Raw genomic sequence first — 24907 nt, forward strand, 5'->3', positions numbered from 1 at the left:
GAGCAGGGTTCGGCTCCTGTTCGGCTCCTTTTCTAGCATTGGGCGGATTATTTCGTGAATGCTCTTCAAGCTAACAGGGGAAATTACACCGGATGAAAGTGAAACAACAATAAAAACATTCCACCATCATTGCGGATTCGCGTCAGTCATAAAAGGTCAACTCGTTTTTGTCTTATCTGAAAGCGCAGTAATAAAACCCCGCTGAGGCCTCCTCTTCAATTGCCTCGCTCTCCTCGTATCCACTAATTATCATCTGGACCTGAAACGGCCCAACGGTTTAACGTGTCCGTGTTCTTTAATGTCCACCAGTAAATGAGCTCGAGCACAACAAAAGCTTTATAAATACAGTAAATACGGGTTATTTCAAAAGAAAACTCCTGCTGATTCCTCGTGTAGAGGCTTTAAATCCGACTTCTGGCCGTAAATGACAGTTTATCAGCGAATCTGCCTCCCGACGTGTGTGTTTAACCTGTCACATTAGCCACCGCCCGTCGATTGTGTCAGGTCTCGTCGGGATCCTCTGAGCCTCCGTTTCTGAGAACTCAGAGCCTTCCTGTTCAAAGGAAGTCGCGTTGAAGACCAAAATAACACGAGGTCGGCCTAATGAGCAGCCCGTCGTGTGACAAAGCCGTGCCCGTTCTTCACAGCGTGATGAAATACCACAAAGTGTGTAGAAATACTGAGCAGCCAGACGGGGCGAGGCGTCGCCACATTAAAAACTAGTGCTGAAAAAGAGATAAGATAAGGGAAAAGTGTCACCGTGGCGCGTGTTTGTAGGTACACAACACCTGAGACGACCTTCGCGGCTGACTTCTTTTAGCGATGGCGGTCTGACCAGTATTCGTGACCATCAAACGTTCGAGGTCACAACAGCAACAGAGTCAACCGTGCGGGTTCCTAAGGAAGGCGGAGGTTCGGGCGAAGAAAACCAAATAAAGCAGCGCGGCCGGACGCGATCGTTCATCGGCGGCGAAGGGGAAGCACAGGAGGGGACAAAGCGGCTGTGTTGGTTGAATCAACGTTCACGGAGTATTTGTGTCTAGACTTGAGAAAGTCTGTTTGGGCCTGAGTCACAGGCCACCTGTCGGAGCCTGAGCGGTTTGACTTGAAAATGGACCCAAAGTATTCAGGCTGTCTGATTCAGACCCTCAGTAACCGCGGCGACTCCACGCCGTGATTGTAGCCGAATTGTCTAAATACCAAAGATGTCGAGGCAGGCAAAGGAACGTGTGTGTGTGTGTGTGTGTGTGTGTGTGGGGGGGGGGGTCATATAATGTTATGGGTTCGGAATTAACGTAGAAATTGGTTTATTTTTCACAGGCCGTTTTTATAAAAATCCAAATTAATATATCAATAATTTAATCTATTGAATATATAAGAGATGGACCTCAGTTGTGAAGGTCAGGTCTGTACATCAGAACAGAAAATGCTGATGTCGGACTCCCGCGAGCTAATTGCTTGATTCATTAGCTTTGTGAGCTCTTAGCAGTCAAAAGGTCAAGACAATAAAACCATTTAGATAGAATAATAAAAGGGGAATTTCACATAAGGCAGCCAGCGGGACGTGATTTCATAGGGTTGGAATCAGCCTGTAGGTATTCCCCTTCATGTCTGTTGAGAACAGAGGCTTGGATTGTGCATCCCTGTGAGAATTCTTTTTATAAAAGGGAAAAAAAAGAAGGTGTGATTCAGAATGGGTTGAGTTGCAAATGATAATGAATAACGGACGTAATTAAAAACAAGTGGGATTTTCTTCATCCTCGGCAGCCAGAAACAGATGACACCCGTGGGCGTCTCCGTTTTATTTTTATTTTTTTCCAAAATAAGGCGACCAAATTTAGCAACAAAGCATTTCCAGCCCGAAAGAATGTTCCAAGGGTGCTGCTATGACATCACAGCCTGCAAAGAGAAAAACCGCCGCGTCAGCACCGTTGGACGACGGCCCCTCGTTATTAAAAGGCCGCCTTTAATCGGCGTCTGCGACATCTTTTGTTTAAACTGCATGAAAAAAAAAGAATCGCCCTCCTCTGTCCTGTAAACAGAACATAAAAGTCGATGTCACCTCACGTCTGCCGTGCTCCCGTTTGTGTCTGACACGAGAACACACACACACACACACAAGCAGTGCGTGCACGCAGGGGACTTCCAGGCCAGCAGGCCTCCGCCCACGTTCGGCCTCCGACACAGTGAAGCCTCAAGATGTGCACACATTCCACACAGGTCTGCTCACATTAACTCGCAGATAAACAGAGAATTAAGACCACACACACACACACACACACACACACGCGCGCGCGCGCGCACGCACACGCACACAAGCACGTGTAGCCATGTTTTCTGGGGACCTTAACTAAACCCGAATCCGCCGTTTAAAGTTTACGTACGACAGTCAGGTCTTTAAATCTGGTAATGTGGTTGGTGGGGGTCAAAGGTCACACCGGGAGCGAAAGTTTTGGTCCCTGTAAAGAAGAAACACAGATCGATGGTGACCCGTGGTAACTGCCAAGCGCCATGAGTGCACGTAACGTTGGAATAACTCTGTTCTCGGACGGATTCCTCTGGTTTACAGGCGTCACCTTTGACCTCAACAGTAGATTTTTACGGCATTTAATCAGATTCAAACTCAACGAGCGCCACCGTTTGGCGTCCGCGTGGGGAAAAATGAGGCCCATAAAAACCTCAAGATAGCTCCAAGCGAGCTCCATCCTGACCTGCAACGACAGCCGCCGGCTGCTGGTGCGGAAGAGCAGAGCCCGCCGCTCCAGAGCGAAGCGCCAACAGACGGCTGGAGGAGCAACGCAGGAGGGGAAAAGGCAGCGATTCCAATCGGACGGAACGTTTCCGCCCACGTAGGGCAGATCATGTGACTTCCCAAATGCAAGTTCAACTCGTGAAGTCAGACAGGCCGCAGCTCCCGGACCCGAGATGAGTAATCATTCTAAACAAACCTTTATTGTGCAACTTATCATAAGAGTGCCCGCGTGTTTGCGAGCGTCTACGGGACACTCGCCACCACGAGATGACACCTCCGTCAGCTGAGGAGGCGTGTGAGTCGTGACCTCGCGGCTGGCTCCCACCTGCCGCCCGGCCGTTTCTGCCTGGGATTACTTAATCTGCCGCGGAGGACATTCCAACGGCGGGCTTCCTCATACCGTGTCATCCCCGACGGCGATCGTGAGGCGTCGCGTTTGATAACAGAGCCTCTGCCTGTTGCGTCTGTGACATTTATTCAGGCGGATCTGAGAGGTCACATTCTTAACGGAGGCCGTGTGCACGCAGGGCTTGTTTGGCTTCTTTATAATGTCAAATCACCGAACGATGATGCCTGAAACCAAAAGAAGAACGTTAAATAAATAATCCGGCGAGGCAGTCGAGCCGGTTTAAACATTGCAGAAACATGGCGTGACGGTTTCGCTATGACTTGTGGGTAAAAGCGGTTTTGATATGATGCCTTTGATGCACGACTCAGTCTGTCTATTTTTGTCCTCTCAGCAAAAACTGACCCACTTTTTTTTCCCTTTCTTCCCCAGAAGGGTTTGAAAAATCAAAAAAAAAAAGAGAAGGTGTTTTGGCAGATCTTATTATAGAATGCCTTTTTGTTTGCTTTCGCTTCTGGATAAATCGCCCGCTTATATCCGTCACGAGGCGCCATAATGGCCGCCAAACCCCCCGTGAAACGGGGCGTTTGATGCCTCTGACCCGTTATTAAAAAAATACGTTGGTTTTATTTTTCCCAGGCGCTAAAGATCACCAGCAAACATGCAGCAGCCCTACATTTGTCAAGTCTGGGGTCACATGATGGCCTCTTTAATCATCCTCTGATAGGATTACCTGTTGATGATCTGATAAAACACTGACAGTCTGATTTAATCCTTTTTTAAAAAAAAAAAAGATGTGCTTAAATTGCTGATAATCTGACTTTTTAGTTTCCTTCTTTGAATGATAGAAAATATTTGATGGCAGCTAAATGGGCTCCGGTGTGTTTGACAGCTGTATTTATTCAGAATTATAACTGTTTATCTAGATTTAGATTGAGGTTCAAGGTACAGCCATTTTATAATGCCCATATGGCAAAAACCCACTCGGTTTCCATTTTGTTGAAACACAAGTGGCAGCCTGTATTGTTATTATCTTCTAAATGCAGGCTAATTCTTGTGAAATTAGGTGAAACCTCAAGTCCCCTCATTCTCAGAAATTGCTTAGTTTCTTTTCTTCTCTAGCTTGTTTTCAGTGGAATTTATTTTATTTTTTTGTCAGAGTAATTACCCATTAAAAGGAATTTGCTTTGATCTGATCTGATTTTGAATGCAGAATGCATTTTAAAAGTTGCAAATGGGCAAAAACAAAACAAAAAATAAACAAACTAACGGGACCATTTTTAAGGAGACGACAGATAAAATAAGCGTCCAAATGTGAATAAATCTACACTCTCGTTTGTTTAAGTACGGTATCTGGGCTGTTCTTCCGTTATTATGAACTGAAGAATGTATTAAAAAAAAGACGCTTTAGTCTTAAAAAGCACGACTGAATGCGATGACGGGCTTTGCTCCCGCGCATGCGCAGTGCGGCTCCACTGCAGAAACGCCCCATTCAAACCTCCAGACAAGCCCAGACACACACCGACGAGCGAGAGCCGGCAACAGCCTCCATCCGACCCAGACCATCCCTGACCGGCACGAACTTAGGCCCGGGTCCGGACCCCAACCGCGATCACACCGCCTCCGGCGCGTTTGCATTATTTTTATTTTTAATTTTTATTTATTTATTTTAGTTTCTCTGCCCCCCCCGCCTCCTCGATATATATTATTTGGAGCCGTGCTTGTTCCTCAATCCACACCCCCCCCCGCCTGTACCTGTGAGAGCAGCCCGGGGCCGCACATTCTGGACGATGCCGCTGGAGGACGAGCTGACAGCGGCCGCGGCGAAGGGCGACGCGGCGCAGGTGAGGAGTCTCCTGGGAGCCGGAGCCCAAGTTAACGGCGTCAACTGCTTCGGACGCACGGCGCTGCAGGTCAGTGTCACGGCCGCCAACTTCTGCCGCCGTCGGTGGGGGTGGGGAAGTCCTTTTACAGATAACGCACGCATATTTTTTTTTACACCCGCTTAAATTCTCATCAGGCCCAATAAAACGCGTTCGTATCGGTTTAAGGTTTATTGTGTCGCCGTAATACTGAAACTTGTTTTATGGGATCATTTTATTGCAAGGTGTCAGGATGGATGCGGGGTCAGTGGTGCTCTTTAAACGGATTATTACACTATACAACCGGGTGACTAGCACACACCCGGTCGGCTTTAGCTTTTCAGAGGTTTTACGCATCTGTGGCGTTTTAAAACATGAAATCCGAATTGTTTGGGTGCTTAAGCGGAGTGTGATTTGATGTTTCTGTTACTGATAAACCCACCGAGGCCTAGACTCCCTCAGCAGACGCCACTTCATTCATTCTTGATGATTGTGGGGCTTTTTTTTGTGCGCCGTCCGTCCGTTTTGTTAAGGTTCTAACGGGCTTGATTTTTGCGTGTGCAGGTGATGATGATGGGGAGCACACGGGTGGCTCAGATCTTACTGGACCACGGAGCGGACCCGAACGTGGCTGACGGCACCACCGGGGCCACGCCGCTGCACGACGCGGCCAGGAGCGGCTTCCTGGACACCGTGCGGCTCCTGGTGCGGTTCACGGCCGACCCGAACGCCAGGGACCAGGCGGACCGCCGGCCCGTCGATCTGGCCCGGGACGAATGTCACACAGACGTGGTGGCTTTTCTGGAATCACTGTAAAAAAATACATTTTCTCATACATTTTTCTTTTTTACTTTCTTGGCTGCTGCTGCTTGGGCGGGCCCCCGAAAAGGCCCCTCAGACGATATTTTACACTCAGGCCTCGTCTGGTATGTTGTAAAACTGTATTTTATTTATTTAGCTGTTTCTAAGTTTGTAAATTGGTTGTATTTCTAACGAAATCGGGACAAGGCACGTGTATTTTAGCCAAAGCGGGCTTTTCGGATTAGGAGTAAATTGAATATTTGAATTTGACGATGCCCGCGAGCAATTTCTACGGTAGTACTTATATTGTTTTATTATTGGCGCATTGTATTTATAAATATTATTGTTTCTGTAATATGTATAGGTGACATTTACATATGTGAAAACGGTTGTTTAACCAAAGGCCACTTTTTGCACATTTGAGAATTCGTTTCTTACTGATGCACTATTTAAGCAAATTCATTAGCATTAATCCTTTTTTCATCTCATTCTCGATGTGAGATCTTAATTGTATAGCCTGACGTTTTACTTAAAGATATTTGGTAGACACTTTTTGTCGGAATCGAAGCAATATTAACTTTTTTTTTTTTCTCCGCCCTTTTTAAAGCGATTTTAACTGACGTTGTACTCGCATGGAGATTAGAAATAAATAAAAAAAATGATTGAGAATTTAGTATTTTTGCGCTTGGATTCGGGTCAGACGTTAATTGTTTGCGGAGCAAACGGCCAAACACGACGTGTTTGTTTTCGGAACAGGTTTTAACTTAATGCGACGAAGGCGGCGCGTCTGCAGGAATGAGGGAGGGAAATAAGGGAATGAAATATGCAAACATTTTGAAAATTGAAATAGGCAAATAAAATAGGCAAACACGGTTATTCGTGGGACTGGGTCGAGTCGAAAATATTTTGAAGCTTTAAAACGCAGAAAAGTCCCTGATAAAAAAATTTATACGTACATTTTGGTCTTGTTTTTTGTATTTTTATCCAAATTCTCGATTGAAAGGGACTTTATCCTCTCGTATCCGCTACCTTTTTTACATATATAGTTAAAAAAAATAGTCGACAAGAACACTGTGGATTAATCTGGGAAAATCAGGTTTTAGGCTGCTTTACGATTGTCAAACCGTTTTAATTGAAGTCGTGCAGCAGGAAACATTTATCTTCACAGAGAAATTAAGAAAATACAAAAGACTGTTTTTTTCTCCACACTGGAATAAACGGAGTCTGTGCATCACTGTCCAAACATGCAAGTTTCATCTGCTTTAAAAACATCCTTGCACTGTTTTACCAACCCTAAGGAATCACTGTGTGTTTTTTTAATTATTTGGCCATGAACAAATAAAAATACGCCACATAAAGCAGATAGAAACAATCTGAGTGTTTAAAAAAATGCTAACCTAACATGCTATCCAAAAGGTGTTTTTTTTAAACAAATGATAATAATAAATCAATGTAAAATCAGTCAAAAATGAGACGTGACTTGATGTTTCCGTGCTGTATTTATGATGCATCCTGCGTCAACTGAAATGAAATCAGGTGATCAAACACAGAAAAAAAAAAAAAACCTCGGGTCAAATGAGGCAGTGTGCAGACGTGCAGGGGAAAAAAAAGGAACTTTAGCTGTGCACAAAGCGCATGCGTCGTCAATGTCAGGCACTTCCTTATGATTCAGACATCCGTGAGCAGAGCCCTCGTCCATCCGTCCGTCCGTCCCTGCGGGGTGGATCCTGGGTCTCTTCTTTCGTTTTAATGTTTAGGCAGCATCACAGAGGACTGCGCCACTGACTGGGACAAAGAAAAACATAGCAGACATGTTATTTCTTCAGAAGTTCAGAAAACACATCCTATTCATCCAATATTTGGACTGTGGAACACCACAGGCCAGGCTAACGTCCGTGTCGCCCCTCAAAATTAAAGCAGCAGCTCTGAATAACAGCTCTAAAAAAGCCCAACTCAGCAGTGATGAGTCAGTCTCAGCGGTCACGGGGTCAACCGGGCCTCCTGGCAATAATCACTTCGTTGTTTGAGAGCAGCAAACGGTTTGATTGTTCTTGTGAAGCTTTCACAAAAGGTGCCTCAATGTGATGATCTAAAAAAAGAGGACGCACCTACTCTCCTCGTGACAGCAAAGGCGTAAACATCCGCTTTCGCAACCTCTTCCGACGGAAGTCAGCGCGCACTTACTTTCAGAGTCTTTATCGTCTGAGCCCAGTCCATCTGGCTGATCTGCGGCACGGCCGTCAGCAGGATGCTGCTGGCTTTGTTGGCGTTCTCCTTCATCGTCTTCAGCACGTTGTCCACGCAGACCTGCCATGGAGAGAGACAAGGTGCGCTAAAATGTGCCGCGGCGTGGATCGCACGCTGCATTCCCGGCTCACCCTTCATGCGCCAGGGTAACGCAGCCCGCGCTGACGCCATCGGCGAGGGCTGATCCTTCCTTTACTTTAAGGAAGAAGGATTTCTGCTCCGTAATCTGCCGGAACTGCCCCCGGACACAGTTTTCATGAGTTGTAGCTAACGGCAGCGAAACGCTGCAGTGTGGAGATGAGCTTCTGCACAACAGTGACTCAGCGTCCACATGCTGTCGGTCACGACGTCAATCATTAATATCAATGCCGTGGGAGCGAGGAAATAACAGGAGGAGGAACGCCAGGCTGTCCGGATGAAGCCCGCCGCGGCGCTTCACTACCGTTAGCTACAATTTCAGTTCCATCCTGTGCTGGTGTTTACCTCCTGTCGGCTGCACTGACCGCCCCCCCCCCCTCCCCGGGGGACTTTTCACGCCACACTCGCAGACTTATTCTGCCGTGTTGTTGTGCTGCCAGGATGAAGATAGTGAGGCCGATGACTCAGGCTGACTCAGCCTCCTCTGGCAGGGCTTCCACCGGAGGCTGGCGAGCAGGCAGGCAGCCCGAGGGGAGGGTGTGGGAGGAGAAAAGGAGGGGGGAAGGGGTGGTACGAGGGCTGAGGCAACGGAGGGATCGAGGGCGGGGGGGTGGGCGGAAGGATGTGGTGAGCTCGCTTAAGCAGCAGGAGGGGGAAGAGGTCAGCTGCCGGAACTTGGAAGAGGAGTTGGGAGTCGGGCTGGATCGGTGACAAATGAGCCGAGTCGCCCCCACACGCGATATAACAGCTCGAGGCGCGAGGAGAGGCGAAACCACAGAAATCAGGCCGGGAAAACCTCTGCTGGGAGCCGACCGCGCAGGCTGCCGCCTCCCGAATCAGTGAAACGGGAGATCAATGAGCCCAATTATCGCGTTGCCGTGACAACAGCGCCGTCTGAAGAACTGGCCCGCGTTAACATCACTATCCACGCGGGTGATCGTTTTAGGAATGAAGAGGAACGAGAAGCCGCCGAATCGAAGCTAAATAAAAAGAAGTCGATGCACGACTTTAACCTGAGCAGGTTATATTAAAGCAGTGGACGACAGATGGTGGACAAAGTCCTTTTCTCTTCAAACAGAGGCAAACGAACCTCGATGATAAGAAAAACAAGCAAAACAACAAATCCCGCTGTTCTCACATGTGTGAGACAACGTGCCTGAGCATCCGAGCGGCGGATTTTGCTTGGCGACCGCACGCCCCGTCTCCTTCCTACGGAGCGGCACGTGTGCGACCTCCACAGGAAGCCCCACGCACCGGAAAGCCTCCGTTTCTCTGTTCGGACGAGATCTGAGGAGCAGGACGGCTGAAGCTCATCAAGGTCCTGAACAAAAGCATCAGGAACACGACGTGCAGAAGTTCCTCTGAGTCATTTCTAGCACCAGAAGCCCGCCCACTTTCCAGCCACGCTGGCGAAAATCCCCGAAATGTAAACGTCGCGCTGATGGCATTATTAAGAATTTGTTAACCAAGTATTCACAGAATCGGAGCGAGGATTAAACTTTTTCATCTGCAGCAAGTAAATAATTAGAAATATAATATTAACTAAAGAAATATAACTAATAAGGACATAAGGTCTAAAAAAAACAGGCGTCCCGGCCTCCTGTTTGCCACTCACCGCCTCCTCATGCTCCTTCCAACAGTCGTAGTCTGTTGCCATGGCGATGCTGGCGTAGCACAAGCCTGCCTCCTTGGCAAGGACGACCTCTGGAACAGTGGTCATATTGATGACATCAGCGCCCCACTGGCGGAACATCAGACTCTCTGCCCGCGAGGAGAATCTGGGCCCCTCGATGCTCAGCATGGTTCCTCTGGTGTGGCACTTGACCCCCAGGCTCCTCGCCACCTCCAGCAGAACCTGCAGCGGCACAAAGAATCCGAACCATCGGGTGATGGGGGGGGGATTTTTTTCTATTACTGATCATGACGCGCAGGTCAAACACTCGCCTCTCTGGTCCTGTTGCAGAAGGGCTCAGCCATGGGGATGTGGCACACTCCTGCGGGACTGGTGGCCTGTCCGTCATAGAGGGTCTGAACCCTCCTGGTGGTCCTGCCAAAAAGAGCCAAACAGGAAATTAAATTCCAAGTAATCAGATGCCTCGGTTAGGAATGACACTATTTCATCATTATGAAGCTAGAAATAGGACATTTTAGGGCCACACTGCCGCGCTGCCCTTCATCCATATGAAGAAATGTGGCTCTTTACTTGACTCCCCCATTAAATAAAATGAAAAATGAGAGAATGACTCCAGAAGAAGTCATTAGAGGCGACAGCTGACAGCGAAGTGAAACCATCTGAAAACACGTGACTACAAGCTGCTAGACAGGTCTGAACAAGCCCGTCCCGTTCAGGTTAATAATAGGATGCCCGTGCTCCACACGCTGGCGTGGGAGGGCAAGGGCATCATGGAGGAAAGGCCCCGCGGCGCCGTTCAGCCGCTCCTATGCCAGTTCAGTGGCAACAAATAAACAAGCCTCCTTTAACAGCACCATCTCTGCACATATTAAGTTATGTATCGGAATGTCTGCAGTCAGCTAACCGATAATCCCCGACACAACACTCCCACGGCGTCACGCTGCACATTAAGCGGCGCACACGTATGTGCCCGGAGGTTACAGACTGCTATCTTCTTTCTCATCGTTCTCCAAGTAAATCACAAGAATGTCAGACTGCGGTTTAAATGAATAAAAGTGCGACAATAGAGTTTACAAAAGCGGACAATTAAAGAGTTCTGCAGACAAAACAAGGATTCATTTAGGAGAGAAAGTTGGTGGATGTATTGTTGTCAAAACAAAAAAAAGGCCCAAAGAAGTGGAAGGAAATTGAGATAAGGGAAAAAAAGAATCTGTAAACAGAGAGAAGCGAGTGAAACACGAGACAAAGGTATTGGCGAAGCCGAGCATGTCATCAAGCCAGCGTGCAGGTTCTCCGCGGACACAGAGAGACAGTTATGACAGGAAACGCTTCTCTTTTTGGCGAAAGAATACATGGTGAGTCAGGCCTGATTTCTGTAGTACAGTAAGAATCCAGCCAGTGAGATGTGTGGGAAGATCTAGAGAAGCAGACTTCCTGTTCAGCTGTAACTCAATAACAACCTGTAGCAGTTTACTCCGGCTCTTAAAGGAAAACATTTTACCATCGGGAATTAACACAAACACCAGCGTTGGTGAGCGCACGCCTGGAACTGCTACCTGTCGATGAACTGGTCGATGATGACGATGTCTCCCGGCTGAATCTCGTCCCGGAGAGACCCGCAGGCTGTGGTGACCAGCAGATGAGTGCAACCTTCTTCTCTCAAGGCCCAGATGTTGGCCTGGTAGTTCACGTTGGACGGCATGATGGTGTGTTGTCTCCCGTGTCTGAGGGTGGTTTACAAAGCGACAACAGAAAGTTCAACAGAGGCTGTAAAATAAAATTTAAATCAATGTTGAATGAGACACGCGCGATTCACTTTTATGACAGTTGCAACTATTGACCACTAGGCGGCGCTGCTGCTCTCAGGCAGGATTTGTTACCTTGCCAGAAGAACACAGTCCACGTTCTTTATCTTCCCCAGGATCAGAGCATCGGAAGGCTGCGCGAGGAGGGCAGAAAATTCATTTTAAATCAAACGGCACAATGCAAAATAAGCCAGTGATAATGTGGACTTTTACTTTTCCATACGGCGTGTCAACATAGCGCTCGGTCCTTCCCTCCAAAATATCAGTATCATCGAGGCCCGAGCCACCAATTATACCGATCTGAAAACAGTGAAATGTTAAATGGAATAAATCACTCGTGACCTACCGAAAGCAAACAGACAAAAAAGAAATAAAACCAGTGTTAAACGTTTAATTTCTTTACCAATCCCGATGCCTCAATATTTTACGTGATCCTTTTATTTTAAAGCTGCGTGGCCTCATTTGGGTAATAATTTTCTGCTCTGGCTTCATCTCCTTCCAAAGCAATTACATTAAACTTCTTACAGTTCCTACATCACACCAACTCACTTGATCTGACGAGTCTGAGCTATTTTGATACCGTTTCACGGAGAATTGGGCTGCACCGTGTTCCTACATTCGACAGGTTTCCAACGAGCATTCATGAAAATGCAACATCATTTGTGAATAGGTACAATCCACCTCTAGCCTACGAAGGTTCTCCATTTCTGTTGCTGGGGCACAACTGTGGAACAGTCTGAATACAAACATCCAAATGCATGTCACATCAAAAGTAATGAGACTTCATTTTCACTGAACACAGGCAGAAGGAGTCCTAAAACCCATCATTAACCACTTAGATGTTTTTGGAACTCCATTACCGCCGTCGTGGCTGCTACTCTTCCTGTTTCTATTGTCTTTGTGCATGTCATGTGCCTCATCATTGCTCTCTCCATCACTATCAACATGAGTATTACAAGTGTTGGCAGGCTGCTGGTGTTAACGTTGATGTTCTATGTGGCAGCTACTGTCCATCTGAGGAGGGGAGGAGAGGGATCCCTCATCGGTGGTGCTCCTTCAAGGTTCGAGGGTCCAAGCACAGAAGGTGTCACGTCTGCACAGATAGTTTTACTGTTGACATGAGTCAGTCAGAACGTTTTGACCACGTATATTGGGTGCCAAAGACACATGTGATATATATAGTTATCTATCTCTCACATTTATGCCTATATTTGCACTTGCGTGTTCAAAGAAGTAAGATCTTATCGTATCAAACTACAGGTGCAGGCTTGAAGAGGGCTTTTCTTATCGGTTCCAAATCTCCTCACAGATACATAGAATATTACACAACGGACTGTTAATTTCAAACTCTGTGTTGCAATCCTTTTTTATTTGCGCCATTATAGTTGCCTTACTCTATTGTGGGCTATAATTTCACAACATTGACCCTTTAGACACGTCAGTGTTCGATCATTGCAGGTTCTGGGTGCACGATAACGTTGTCCACTACCTCCACACGGACAATCCGCTTCTGGGGCCATTTTCCATTTCCGACTATTCACAAGAGCTGACTTACAGTGTGACCAGATTTCTTTTTTAAAATTCTATCCTTCACTTTAGAACAGCAGGCTGCACAAGAAGCAGAGTTCTGCTAGCATGAAGCCACTGAAACGTGCTTCATGTTTCCTGCTTATTTTCCCTCCATAATCATTTTTAAAAAAAAACAAAAAACCCCCCAAACCAAACTGACATAACGTTCAAATGCTCACCTTCACGGGCAATGTGGCAGACATTATGAAGGAAAGTTTTATATTACAGCAGGAAGACTTAATTTTTTTTTTCTAACGCACTAGCTAATTTCCGCCGGCCAACGGAAATGGTCGATTTTTCGATTTCAGAATAAAAGCACCTGGCCGGCAAACACCGTTATTCTTATTTTTTAACAGCCGTTTTACAGTACGAAACATTGCGGTGCTGCCACCTACTGGCGTTATTTTTTATCAAGCACACATCTTTGAAGAGTTTCCTCTCCAGCGATTTTAACATAGCAGTATTTAAATATCCTTAGGTCAATGATTGACAAAGGCAATGATAGAAAACTACAATCAGAAGGACACAGAGATCCATCAGCAAAGGTCATCAAATTTATTATAAATAAACAGAAGACTCCACCCCGAATATGTCATATTCCATGTGCATTTTGCGTATAATATACACTTCCCTGAGAGCACCTTAGAATTAGCAAAAATCTGCCATAAGAAATACTTCCTGGATTAACAAATGAGATTAAAAAGATGTGAAATACAGCATGAACTCATCCTGGCACTTAAAATAGGTTTGCTACTTCTTAAGTGTAAAAGTAGACCTTTATGGTCAACAATGGCACTATATCCCATAATAACGGCCCACTCTGCTTTGTGTAGCACCACATCATCACCCTAAAGAGCAGCAGCACCTGCAGGTTCATGTGTAGAAACTTGAAGACCAGGTTGGGTGACTTTCAGATGTTTTGGTCCCAGTATTGAGTTAACGGAAGGCGGGACATCTGTGACGCGGGTTGTCGTTAGTGTTGCTGGCCCGGGCGACGCCGTCATCGGCGCCCAATTCGTTCTCGCTCTCAATGGTGATGACGGAGGTGGAGTCCCTCTCTCTACGCTCGCTACTCTTGTGCCTTTTGCTTTTGTGCTTCTTCTTCTTTTTCTTATGGTGGCGCCTGCTGCGCTCGCGGCTGTCCTGGTCGGGGCGCTCCGGGCTACGGCTCCTGCTCCGGCACCTCTCTTTGGACTTTTTACGATGCTTCTTACTGCTCTTTTTCTTGTGTTTTATTACCGGGGCGGGGGAGGGGCCCCTCTCATGTGAGGTAAGAGCTGCATCGTCCGGCGGCGTGTCCAAATGTCTTGCTTTGTATTTCCTTTTCCCGCCGGGCTTGTCGGCGCGACGTGTCTTTCTGGCGGACGGAGATGGGCTGCCGGAATAAGACCTGGACCTGGAGCGCCTCTTGAGCCAGAACGGCGACTCCCTACTGCAGCTCCTGGAATGCGAGCGCCGATCAGAGTGCGTGCGGCTATTGTAACAGTAAGACCGCCTCTCTTGGGTGTGCGTGGTCCTATAGTCCCTCTCTTGGCTGTGATAGCGCCGGCTATCGCCAGATTTTGAGTAATGTCTGTCTCTGGAATAGGAGGTCACTCTGTCTCTGCTGTGAGGTGCTGCTGGGCTCCTAGAAGGCCTGTGTTGATCACTTCTGGACCTCCTCCTCCTCCTCCAGAGGCCAGCCTTTGATCTGTGCCTGTCTCTCAGTCTGTCATTACTCCCTGACCTCCTGTGCCTGTCATTTCTGTCTGATCTGCTGCGCCTCCTGTCTCTGCATCCCCTTTTGGAATCGTCCAGCTCCAGATTTTCCGATGGCCCAGCGCTACTCTGATCGGTGCCTCTCCACGCTCCGGGACTGAGACTGGAGAAGCGTATGTGCTGAGGTAAAGGGAACGCTTCTTTATCGTCACCGCTGGCATCTTCAGAGTCGGAGGAGAGCCTGACCAGCTCAGGGGTCCTCTCTAACAACGGCTTAGTAAAACCTATGATGACACAGTCGTCGCTGTCAGAGGACACGCGCTCTTCCTCGTTCACTTCCCCTTCCATGGCATCTGTTTGGCTAAGACGGTTTATCCGCTGCAGGCACCTTTCAGTCTCCTGCACCTCTTCTGAGCTGCTAGCGGAGTCGGAGTCGAGCACCGACGTGTACTCGGCCCTGCTCACCTGTGCCGTGGTAGAATACGAAGGTCCGGGGGTCTCGTCGTCCCACGCCGAATACCTCAAGGAAGACGCAGCCTCTCCCGGAAGGTCCGGGTCCGCGGGCCGTGCCTCGTCATCCGATATAGCGATGACGGATGAATTGGGGCTGCTGTCTTCGTCTGCAGGGGCCCCAGGACAGTCATAGACGGCGTGCCTGTCATACGCCTGCATGTCAAACGGAGACTTTGCAAACGTGACAAACTCGTGCAAGAAGTGCTCGGCCCGGCCCTGGAGAAAGGGCCTAAGCTCTTCCTCAATAGCTCTGTCGTCCATGTCGTAACGTGTGATTTGGGACATGACGATGTGCTGGACTATGTTAACCAGAGAGCCGTGGCCTCCGTAAAGCACGGCGAGTTCTCTCTTTAGCCAGGGTATCAGTCTGTGCAAGCAGGCGGGGTTTCTTCTGAAGAACTCCGCCGAAATGTCCCTGGAGCGTCCTCCGTCGGTGACGCTCCGAACTCTCACGCCTCTTCGGTACAGCTCCCTCCTGAAGTTGATCATTTCCTGGTCTTGGATGCTCCTCACCGTCCTGCCCTCGCTCGCCGCTACCCTCCTAGCCGCCAACCTCAGCATCATGTTCCGCATGTAGCGATCCCGCGGCTGTTGGGCGGCATTGGTGGAGGCTTCAAACAGGACTCCGTTATCTGGAGGCAGGGCGGTTACTCCTCGTCTCTGTTGGTTAAACCCCGTGAGAGTCGTGCGGTATCTGAACCGCACGCCGCCAAAAATCCCAAACGAACCATTTTCCAGGGGTCGCAGGTCATATTGCTTGTAGTCTTTTTCTGACTTGATGCTGTGATAGATGGAATTAAATGGCTGTTTGCACAGAGGACATTCGGCTTTGTTCTTGGACCACTCGTGGATGCAGCGAAAGCAGAACTTGTGCAGGCAGATGTCAAGGTAGGAGATGTTGTTGAATGAGTCCAGACAGATGGGACACTTGGAATCTGGCGACACCTCGGAAGGCATCCGTGTGCATTGTCTTCCGCCAGAGTTCTGGCTCTGCTGCAGGGCAAACTTCATCGCCGACATGACCTGAAACAGACACGGAATTTAAGATATACAAGCAAATACACACAAGAGACTTTTGAATATGAGCTGCATCAATCGAAGAGGTTAAACCTCGTCCCAAGGTCATGACGAGGTAGTATACAGTCTCCAAAAGTGAGGAATATGGCGATACTGAAAGAAGACATTTCGGTACCTTTGGGTGTCACTCATCACATTTCCATTCACTAAACAGTCCAATTACCCGCAGTATTTCACACCTAAACAGTATTTTTGACGGTATTTCTGGAACGATCCTATCAATACAACACTCGGGTCATATTAAACTACCTCCGAGTGTCGCCGAATGCATGATGAGTCCAAATAAATCTGTTGAAGCGCCATTTAATCTTTAAAATGTGTTCTTCTAATTCCTCCAGTGGTTTTCCTGATGGTTATGTGAGCAGAGCAGCAACAAGCGCCGTTTACTGCTCTGCCTTGAACATTCGCCTAAAAAAACCACAAATCTAATTAACTGTCAATGTATTTCTCAATTACACTAAGAGATCTTGTCATAAAGTCACATTTATCCAAGAAAGAAAGTGTTTAGCTGAAGTTAGCAACATAGCCGGCTAACCGGGGTAGCCCTGTCTAGCTATGCTATGAAGGCTAGCATGGTGTTAAAGTTAGCTTACTCTTGTCGACTTTTATCTTCCTTTGATCTTTTTACGCCAGATGTCCCACGGTGCTTAATGTCCCAGTGTTTTGTAGAAATATCTTCATTGTTTTTGACTTGGAGAGGTTGGTAATGAAGCACACATTTGGCTTCGTCACCGTTTTCTCCTTCAAATCAGTCACTTCCGTGTTTCAGAATAAAAGCACCAGCTTAACCTTTAGCTCCCCCCACCCAACAATGTCTCCAAACTGTTATTTAAGTTGAATTAAAATCCCTGATAATGCAACAATATTGTATTTAACCAACAATTTAAAGGTAATTGGCTGTGAAGGAAAATGTAAAATATCCACTGTGGTTCACAAAGACACTTGTTATGGAAAGACGTGCGCTTGAATCATTTTTTAATAGTTTAATTGTCATATACACAGTTTTACAACAAAATTATTGAAACATTTAAACTTCAGTGATGGCTGTGGCTCTCAGGGAGAGGTGGAACAACTTCACCTGTTTCCAGGATGGTATCACCCTAAACACAAACGCACAAAAATATCATTTTCACTGCTAGCACATGGCAACTGAATATTCCAGTCTGAAAGGTTTCATTTATCAACAGGCTAATGAAGGCTTTTCACTTTGGATTAAATCATGCTGAAAAACATCAGAATGTAACTCACTGGAAACAGCTTCGGTTTCAACTCTACAATGCCATATGGCCTTTGCTGCAGGAGAAAGAAACAGTTATTAAACACGAGTGATTGACAACCGGATTATCTGTTAAATATGGAATAAATAAACATGGACTACTACTGCTGAAGAATAAAAGATTACTGGAATTATTAACCATGCAGCCAGAGGCTGTTCAAAACAGAATCATCCTGCTAAAAGGAAATTGGGACCAAGCGTCATTGACATTTGTAATGGGAGTATATTTTCATCTGGATTTCTGGCCTTATTCTTTATTTGGTTTTCGGATGAGACAATGCTCGAAATTTCTCTGGACTTACAGCAACATGGTATTTCACATAGTAGTGGACGATCCAGGCAGGTATTAACAGCCGTGTTAATGTGAAAACTCCACCTTTGTATGCCTTGTAGGTCTGTAAGGAGAGAAATAAGACATATATTGTAATAAATGTGGATGAACACTCACAAGTTGAATTTGAACCTGTGTCTGGCCTGACTTCAGTACATTGTTATCAGATCATTTATTGAGATCTACAACTATTCGTGAATAAATTAGAATATTATTTTAATATTAATAGTTCATTAATTAATTAATTTGTCTTATATTAGATTATGTGTATTTTCTATATTTTATATCAGTTAATATGGCAACTGCATCGATGCATATTTTACTGAATATTCAAAGATATAAAGTCTGGGTTCTAAGAAATTATTTTGATTTTGTATAGTTTTTTCTTATCTAAAAATCAATCATTGTAAAGAGAAAAAATCCTGGCTCAGTTACATGACAGCAATCTGACTTTGTAAATAATATTTAGGGGTAAAAACTCAGGGCTAATTTACAACAAATGCAACAATGACGTTCAGGGGCTATTAGTCCCAACTGAACAGGATTTACAGATAGAGGGATTTTTTTCTTTGCTTACAGAAGGTTGTTGTTTTGCTAGCATGCTTGCTAACATTAGCAGTACTCACGTAAAGTCTCCAGAGGCTCTTGGGCTCCAGAAAGCTAGCCCAGAACTTGGCGATCGGCCCTGGTAGCTTAGCCTGTATCACCGGTTCCCTCGGACTGAGCTCCTGGTCCTTCAACCACTGTCTCCTGAGCTTTATAAGCTGTTCGAAACGGAGCTTCTCGTCCGGCGTGTACCCAGTCATTGCTTATTTCTGAACGTTCAACCTGGGGGAAGCTACAATGACACCATGGAGGACACTTCCCCTGCAGGCAAGTGCACCAACGAAGAAGAAAAACGCGGAAGAAGGACAAAATATGGTGCGCCATCTACTGGAGAGGAAGACGCCGACTGGACATTTATTTTCGCAGTTAGGGAAAAATTGCAATTATATTAAATATAATTATATAATTATATTATAATTATATATTATATGCAATTATAACATCAGGCAAAAAAAAATGTCCATGCACAAAATATGTTACAATCGTAGCATGCCTTATAATTTTAGAAATACCTTTTGTAGGACTTGTGTGATCTGCGTGCATACATTTTTATATTTATAAAGATCTCTAATGGGATTAATATAAAGACTGGGGTTATCGTTAAAACAGGCACTGCAAGTTAATGTGTACGTTTTGAGCGAAGTTGCACCTCCGGTACAGTGGGGGGCAGTAGGTGCTTTTGCGTTCTCTTGCATCCAAACGTCACCCTGAGTAGATGTAGCAGCAGGAAGAAACACAAGCAATGTGCATTTCTTGTGTTAAAACTTTTAATTATACCACAGCCCTTGGTTTGTGGGTTGGATAACACAAGAAGAGGCTCTGTGTGGGTATGCGTTATCCCTCCGGGTAACTGTGTTTGCCAGCCCGCTCATTAGCAGTGGCTGCAGGTAGGACTTCCCGTTTACGCCGATAAATTATAGGTCTATAAATTAAGGTCTTTACCTTGTTTTGCGATCAATCCAAGGCAGCATTGGGAGTGAACTTTCAATAATTGGAACAGTTGACGGGCTTTCTTTAGCCTAGCTTTGGAGATAGCTGTAAGCTATAAGTACATATATAAGCGGATTCCGTTAGCGCTCAATGTAAAGCTTAAAGGTCCAGTGCACCTCCTATAGTGTGGCTACAAACTGCATGCTAAGCTAACGTCTAAACTATAATATGTTTTTTCTTTAAAATCTATTTCTGTGAGTTTTAAAAATGTGTCTGTCGGAGTTACTGGTGTGTTTTTATTTTCTTGCAGGACTGCGCCAGACTTTGGATGGAGTCAGAATCTAAGATTTCAGTTTCTGGCTCAGTCCTTAAGGTTTGTGATTCAGATCATCCTCATCATCATTTGGAGAAGAATGGTCAAGTATTTCTCTAATAGCATCGACATCAGGAGTAGGTGGGAGCATGTTGTCTCTGCTTTTTGGCAGAGGTATCCAAATCCATACAGGTATGATGATCTAGACTGCCGTTTTCAAACCAGGCGTTGAGCTACCGTAGTTAGTTCTCTAACCGTATTCCATTATATCTGTCTTTTTGTATCAACAGCACACATGTTCTCACAGAGGACGTCGTGTACCGGGAGGTGACAGCAGACCACCGGCTTCTCTCCAGGCGACTCCTGATGAAGACCAACCGCCTTCCTCGCTGGGCTGAGCATTTCTTCCCCTCTGGGATGTCTCGCTCTGTCTTCATCGTTGAAGACTCCGTTGTGGACCCTGTCAATAGGACTCTGACCACCTACACCTGGAACCTCAACCACACCACTCTAATGGTGAGACGCGACCCCTTGCTTCCCTGTTTGAATTAATGGTCGGCACATCCTACATTACTGACATGCAGATTTAAGAATCAGCTCACATCTTGACACATTGTGGTTCTGTTTTCCTTGATAAAATGAAAATAAAGACACCAGTATGAGATATGATAACATGGCCTGTGTAGAATATTGCCAACAAAACCAAGAAAATGTTTAATAAGACTGACTGTGGCAGCTGTTTAGAGTTTCTGAACTTTGTAAAGCTACAATTACCTCAAGGGGTTGCACGATGTTGAACCTGCTGAAAAATCTGTGAGGTATTTATAGTCTCCTTGCTGTGAACTTCTCGTGTGGGGTTTTGAGGTAGATGTGAAATTTGATCAGGTTTAAAGTAATACAGCTCAGCATTTTTGCTCTTTATCTCACCTGCTCTCGTCTCTCTCGATTTCTCTTTCTTGTATCTTTTAGTCGGTGGAGGAACGGTGCATTTTCGAGGACTCGACAGAGGAGCCCGCCACCACCCAGCTTAGACGGGAGGCGTGGATATCCTCCAGTGTTTATGGCTTCTCCCGACCCATTCAGGTTTAACCTCTTTGTGCAGTAATTACACACTCTAAAGTAACCACAGTACTCTTCTACATTTCAGCATTCTTTGCCATAGTATGCAATTTATTAGACATATTTTTTACATAGTCTTACTCACATTAAGACAGATCATCGATCTAAATGTATTCAGTAATTTAAAGAAAAAGCTATTGTTGTTTAATTCCAGAGAGTCACAACCAGAATCTAGTTGGAGTTTAATTTTTGAGGTCAAAATCATGATGGTGAAGGTGGGAGAGCCTGTGTGCCGTTGCCAAAATAAAGACGTTGGAGATATGAGGGGAGAAATACAACGCCTGCCAAAAATAAGTCACCCTGAAAATGTTATTATAAGGCGTGGAAGATGCCAGGCTTACTTTAATTACCCCAGAGAGTCGGCGAGCAAGAAGTCTTGTTTTTCATACATCTCCCCCATGTGAAGCTATTTCCTGCTCTGTCTTTTCCCAGGAGTTTGGATTGGCCCGCTTCAAGAGCAACCAGGTGAAGGCCATGAAAGGCTTGGAATATGCTCTGTCTAACTTACAGGGTACGTGCACTTCCAAAACCAGAGCGAAGTACAGGGGACAGAAAAAAGGGAAATAGACCGGGTTATTTTTGACTGTTGCTGCTTTGTGAGAACAAGTGAGAACAAACAGGGCTTTTATTTATGTTTCACGTGTAGGTTGAAGTCACATTTAGTCACGTTTTCATGCAAAAGGTGGTCAATCAGGAATTCCAGTAGTCGCAGTTTTAATGTAACAGATCTGGTCATGACGTGTGTGATGTCTGTGGAGGGTCCTGGGCGTGCTGGGAGGGACTAAAGACGAAACATAAAAATAAAAGCTTTCCCGAGGGTGGAAATTAAACTTCCCCGTGCGCCTGGTTGGAAACGGCATTGTGTTATTTGGCGGAGGGCCTTGATCGGAGAGGATTGTTCTTTGCGCTGTGCTGACGCGGCGTGTTATTGCCTGAAAGGAACATTGTCCCGTGGTGTAATTGTGTCCCACTGCCCCTTTGTTGATAACACTGCAGGGATTGGCATCGGGCTGAACGTTTTGGTGAGTATAATATCCGTGTGGCATCCATCTCTTATCCCAGGCCTCGGCTAGGGCTATCACATGGCGCCGCATTTCAGCGTAGCCCAGGTGGTGACCATGTCCTGTTTGCTCCAAAATATGTAGAGGTAGAGAGTACTGGTAGTGTGTAGTTTAGTTAAAGGATTCTTTTCTATTGCCAAACCTTTTCTGAATATAGCAGATCATCCACAAAATGATCTAATATAAGCAAATGTCTTTTTATATTTTGTTGCGTTATGTTTGAGCGGAACTTTGAAGCTCCAATGTGATTAAGGATTAAAAGGGTTGGAGTGAAAATGTCCCACCGCGTAGCAGCTAAAAACAAACTTATTTACACAGAGAGGTTTAAATATTGTACCCTGGTTGGACATCTGTGGGTAAAAACACTGTTTGCTTTGCTGCGTTTTGCCATCGTAGGGCGGCATCATCCTGACAAGTGATGAGGAAAACACAGGGCTTCATCTGTTTGGTCTTCAGCAACTTGGGCTGTTTTTTTTTTGTACCGGTACTTTGGTTCATTCTGCTGCCTCCCAGAGAGACAAAGTTCTAGATTTTGGGGTTTTCGGTGAGCAGCCTTCCTCCTCTGACCCAGCAGTTGATGTTCCTCCCCTCAGCTGCTGATGCAAAAGTGGGAAATGAGTTGCTCACAAAGCCTGGTGCTCACAACATAATCAGACGAACTTTAATGTGTCAAAAAAGTGATGAAATAGTTCAACTGAGCAGTTTTGCGTCTGTAATTTAAAGTCAATAAAAACATACTGCCAAATACTTTTTTTTCCCCATTGAGCTAAAAAATAAAGACACCCGTAGGACATGATTTATAAACTTGTCCTTTTATGCTAAATTTATGGAGCACAACAGTTTTATATACTTCTTCTTTGTAGTCTGAATATCACTGCTGTTTTTAACCATTGCGCCCACTAGTGGACACAAGTGTATTTGCGTAGCGTATCCCCGAGGCTGTGGTGTTGCCTTGCCCTTAGATTACAGCTGAAACTATGTTTAGTATTTGTTTTAGTGCATTTTTTTTAAGTTGAGTAGATTCCCAGTGCTTGAAACACCTTCATAGCTTCAGATTTTGTCCTGATGCATTCTGGGGGGGAGGTTTTTAAATTCCTTTGCTAACACATCAGACATAGTATTTGTAGGGTTTTTGTAAGATTGAAAACTTCCTTATCTGGACGGTTTCCGCCATAGCAACCGAGCAACTTAGCACATGATATCACTCATAATGCAGTAATGAGTTCAGAAGACCTTAGCTCCAGTCATTAGGAGACCACCTTATCATAACCAAACCAACAGCTGACACCACAAAGCCTTTTTTGTTCAGATCTGTGACTGTGGTGTTGAATTTGGAGCCAGCAGCGTCACAGGCGCCGAGTTTACGTCCCTCATGTGTTTTTGTCAGTGCACGCAGGAGAGACGCACCAGCGGCTGCTCAGAGACTCGGTGAAGGACGCCTCAGGGAAGGCCAAGAGCCTGGCTACTGCGGCCTCCGTCCCACAGAAGCCCCAGCAGTATGTCTGAGAGGACAGCGCAGGCTGAACTGGACCGGTGACGTCACCTCTCTGCCACTAGTTGGACTGAACTGGAGAATTATGGGACCAGGTTTCTCAGCTCCCAGCTTACGTAGGAAATATAACACATTTATCAAATCTGTTTTTTTCTTTTCCAGAGACATTTGTAATGTCTCTGAAACACTTTTGTAATCAGTGGCATCCTTTATTTATATATATATATATATATATATATATATATATATATATATATATAAAACATGGGGTGTGTGAAGTTTATACAGGCTTGAACTGAAGTTGCTTAATTAGATTTTCGTCAAACTGGAGAACACTGACGGACAGGTCACACCTCTGAGTGTCAGTTCCAGTAGGTCGGACCGCAGACAAAGACGTCTCATGATGGAGAAACGTCCTCTAGGCTGGTGACGCAAATGAGGAACTTTTTGGCCTTCGCCATCCTCGTTACTTTAGGAGGAACTTGCAAAGAGAAGCGCAGCGGCCCAGCCGTGAAAGAATCAGCGTTCGGGTCATTCTCTCTTCTGCTCTCTACCATCGTAGGACGCAACCATGACAAGCGGGTTCTGCATGTGCATGACTGAGGTGCACAGTAGATAAATGTCTGACTTCAGCCTTAAACAAGATTAACACAATTATTGGTCCAAGCTGAACATTCACATTCGACCAAATTATAATACTGTGACTGTGTACAAGAATGTTTATTTAATGGCTAAACACTGAACCTTTTTGTGTGGCGGCAAGTTCGTTCCATTTCTTCCCCCCCGAATTGTTGATGAAAATCACGAGATTTTTTTTTTTGAGTCAAATAAGCAAGTTGAGTCAAATTTGTTTTCCCAGATTTACTCTGTTGGGAAGCTGATGGGCTGTTGCTCGTGAAAACGCCAGTGGCAAACACTACGGTGAGCGCGTTCCCTTTTAGACTGCTTGGATTTTACTGCCGTCACACCTTAACTGTAGTAAAAGGAAATGTTTGTCAGCAGCATTATGGGATTCCTGCACAGCAGATGCATGTTCATCTAAAAAAATAAGCTGCTGACGTCCTTATCGGCCAGGATTTTCAGCCGATTCCACGAGGCCGACGCTTTCAGTTTGTCAATGTCAGCTTTAATAAATGTATTAATTTATTCCTCTAATGTTGCCTCTCTTTCCTTTGCCTTTAGAAGGCTTGATTCCACACTGCTGATCAGTTTCACAGCTGCACAAACCAAACAGGAAGTGCTGTAACATTCAAACATCTGCGCGTTTCTGCCACTTTCGTCGGTTACACGTTGCTCCCGCAACAAGTGCGCAATTCCAGGACGGGCAGTCAAACCGTC

The 24907-nt window shown here is 45.8% G+C and overlaps 5 protein-coding genes across 5 annotated transcripts; 2 read left to right on the plus strand and 3 right to left on the minus strand.

Moving 5' to 3' along the window:
* Window positions 1-4540: 4540 nt before the first annotated feature.
* cdkn2a/b (cyclin-dependent kinase inhibitor 2A/B (p15, inhibits CDK4)) lies at window positions 4541-7222 on the plus strand. The gene is made up of 2 exons (XM_003972386.3): window positions 4541-5011; window positions 5525-7222. The coding sequence occupies exons 1-2, from the start codon at window positions 4889-4891 to the stop codon at window positions 5774-5776; spliced, it is 375 nt and encodes a 124-aa protein (XP_003972435.1). The 5' UTR covers window positions 4541-4888; the 3' UTR covers window positions 5777-7222.
* mtap (methylthioadenosine phosphorylase) lies at window positions 6859-13477 on the minus strand. Its single transcript, XM_003972385.3, has 8 exons — window positions 13333-13477; window positions 11798-11884; window positions 11660-11718; window positions 11336-11503; window positions 10091-10193; window positions 9762-10001; window positions 7946-8068; window positions 6859-7546 (listed from the first exon to the last, which is right to left on the minus strand). Exons 1-8 carry the CDS (start codon window positions 13354-13356, stop codon window positions 7508-7510), a joined length of 843 nt encoding a protein of 280 aa, XP_003972434.1. The 5' UTR covers window positions 13357-13477; the 3' UTR covers window positions 6859-7507.
* A 207-nt stretch (window positions 13478-13684) lies between these two features.
* On the minus strand, window positions 13685-17221 carry toporsa (topoisomerase I binding, arginine/serine-rich a). Its single transcript, XM_003972434.3, has 2 exons — window positions 17035-17221; window positions 13685-16387 (listed from the first exon to the last, which is right to left on the minus strand). The coding sequence occupies exon 2, from the start codon at window positions 16382-16384 to the stop codon at window positions 14090-14092; it is 2295 nt and encodes a 764-aa protein (XP_003972483.3). The 5' UTR covers window positions 16385-16387; window positions 17035-17221; the 3' UTR covers window positions 13685-14089.
* Window positions 17222-17399: 178 nt separating this feature from the next.
* On the minus strand, window positions 17400-18955 carry ndufb6 (NADH:ubiquinone oxidoreductase subunit B). The gene is made up of 4 exons (XM_003972384.3): window positions 18675-18955; window positions 18020-18112; window positions 17690-17734; window positions 17400-17541 (listed from the first exon to the last, which is right to left on the minus strand). Exons 1-4 carry the CDS (start codon window positions 18852-18854, stop codon window positions 17476-17478), a joined length of 384 nt encoding a protein of 127 aa, XP_003972433.2. The 5' UTR covers window positions 18855-18955; the 3' UTR covers window positions 17400-17475.
* Window positions 18956-19425: 470 nt separating this feature from the next.
* LOC101072945 (PRELI domain-containing protein 1, mitochondrial-like) lies at window positions 19426-24724 on the plus strand (the record flags this gene model as incomplete). The annotated part of the gene is made up of 7 exons (XM_029851183.1): window positions 19426-19541; window positions 19895-19957; window positions 20021-20089; window positions 20188-20413; window positions 20867-20980; window positions 21449-21527; window positions 23465-24724. Coding segments are annotated over 7 exons (786 nt in total), but the record flags the coding sequence as incomplete, so codon positions are not given.
* Window positions 24725-24907: the final 183 nt, after the last annotated feature.

This window comes from Takifugu rubripes, chromosome 17 (assembly GCF_901000725.2).
Source record: "Takifugu rubripes chromosome 17, fTakRub1.2, whole genome shotgun sequence".
In the NCBI taxonomy this organism is placed as follows: Eukaryota; Metazoa; Chordata; class Actinopteri; order Tetraodontiformes; family Tetraodontidae; genus Takifugu; species Takifugu rubripes.

What these genes read in the sequence shown, in the direction of transcription:
- cdkn2a/b (XM_003972386.3), top strand. Translation starts at nt 4,889, where the DNA reads ATGCCGCTGGAGGACGAGCTGACAGCGGCCGCGGCGAAGGGCGACGCG. An exon ending in TCGGACGCACGGCGCTGCAG is followed by an intron (nt 5,012 to 5,524) that starts GTCAGTGTCACG and finishes TTGCGTGTGCAG; the next exon opens with GTGATGATGATGGGGAGCAC.
- mtap (XM_003972385.3), bottom strand. Translation starts at nt 13,356, where the DNA reads ATGTCTGCCACATTGCCCGTGAAG. An exon ending in CTGCCACATTGCCCGTGAAG is followed by an intron (nt 11,885 to 13,332) that starts GTGAGCATTTGA and finishes CACTGTTTTCAG; the next exon opens with ATCGGTATAATTGGTGGCTC. An exon ending in AGACGATAAAGACTCTGAAA is followed by an intron (nt 7,547 to 7,945) that starts GTAAGTGCGCGC and finishes TCTTTGTCCCAG; the next exon opens with TCAGTGGCGCAGTCCTCTGT.
- toporsa (XM_003972434.3), bottom strand. Translation starts at nt 16,384, where the DNA reads ATGTCGGCGATGAAGTTTGCCCTGCAGCAGAGCCAGAACTCTGGCGGA.
- ndufb6 (XM_003972384.3), bottom strand. Translation starts at nt 18,854, where the DNA reads ATGACTGGGTACACGCCGGACGAGAAGCTCCGTTTCGAACAGCTTATA. An exon ending in ATGTGAAATACCATGTTGCT is followed by an intron (nt 17,735 to 18,019) that starts GTAAGTCCAGAG and finishes TTTCTCCTGCAG; the next exon opens with CAAAGGCCATATGGCATTGT. An exon ending in TGAAACCGAAGCTGTTTCCA is followed by an intron (nt 17,542 to 17,689) that starts GTGAGTTACATT and finishes GTTTGTGTTTAG; the next exon opens with GGTGATACCATCCTGGAAAC.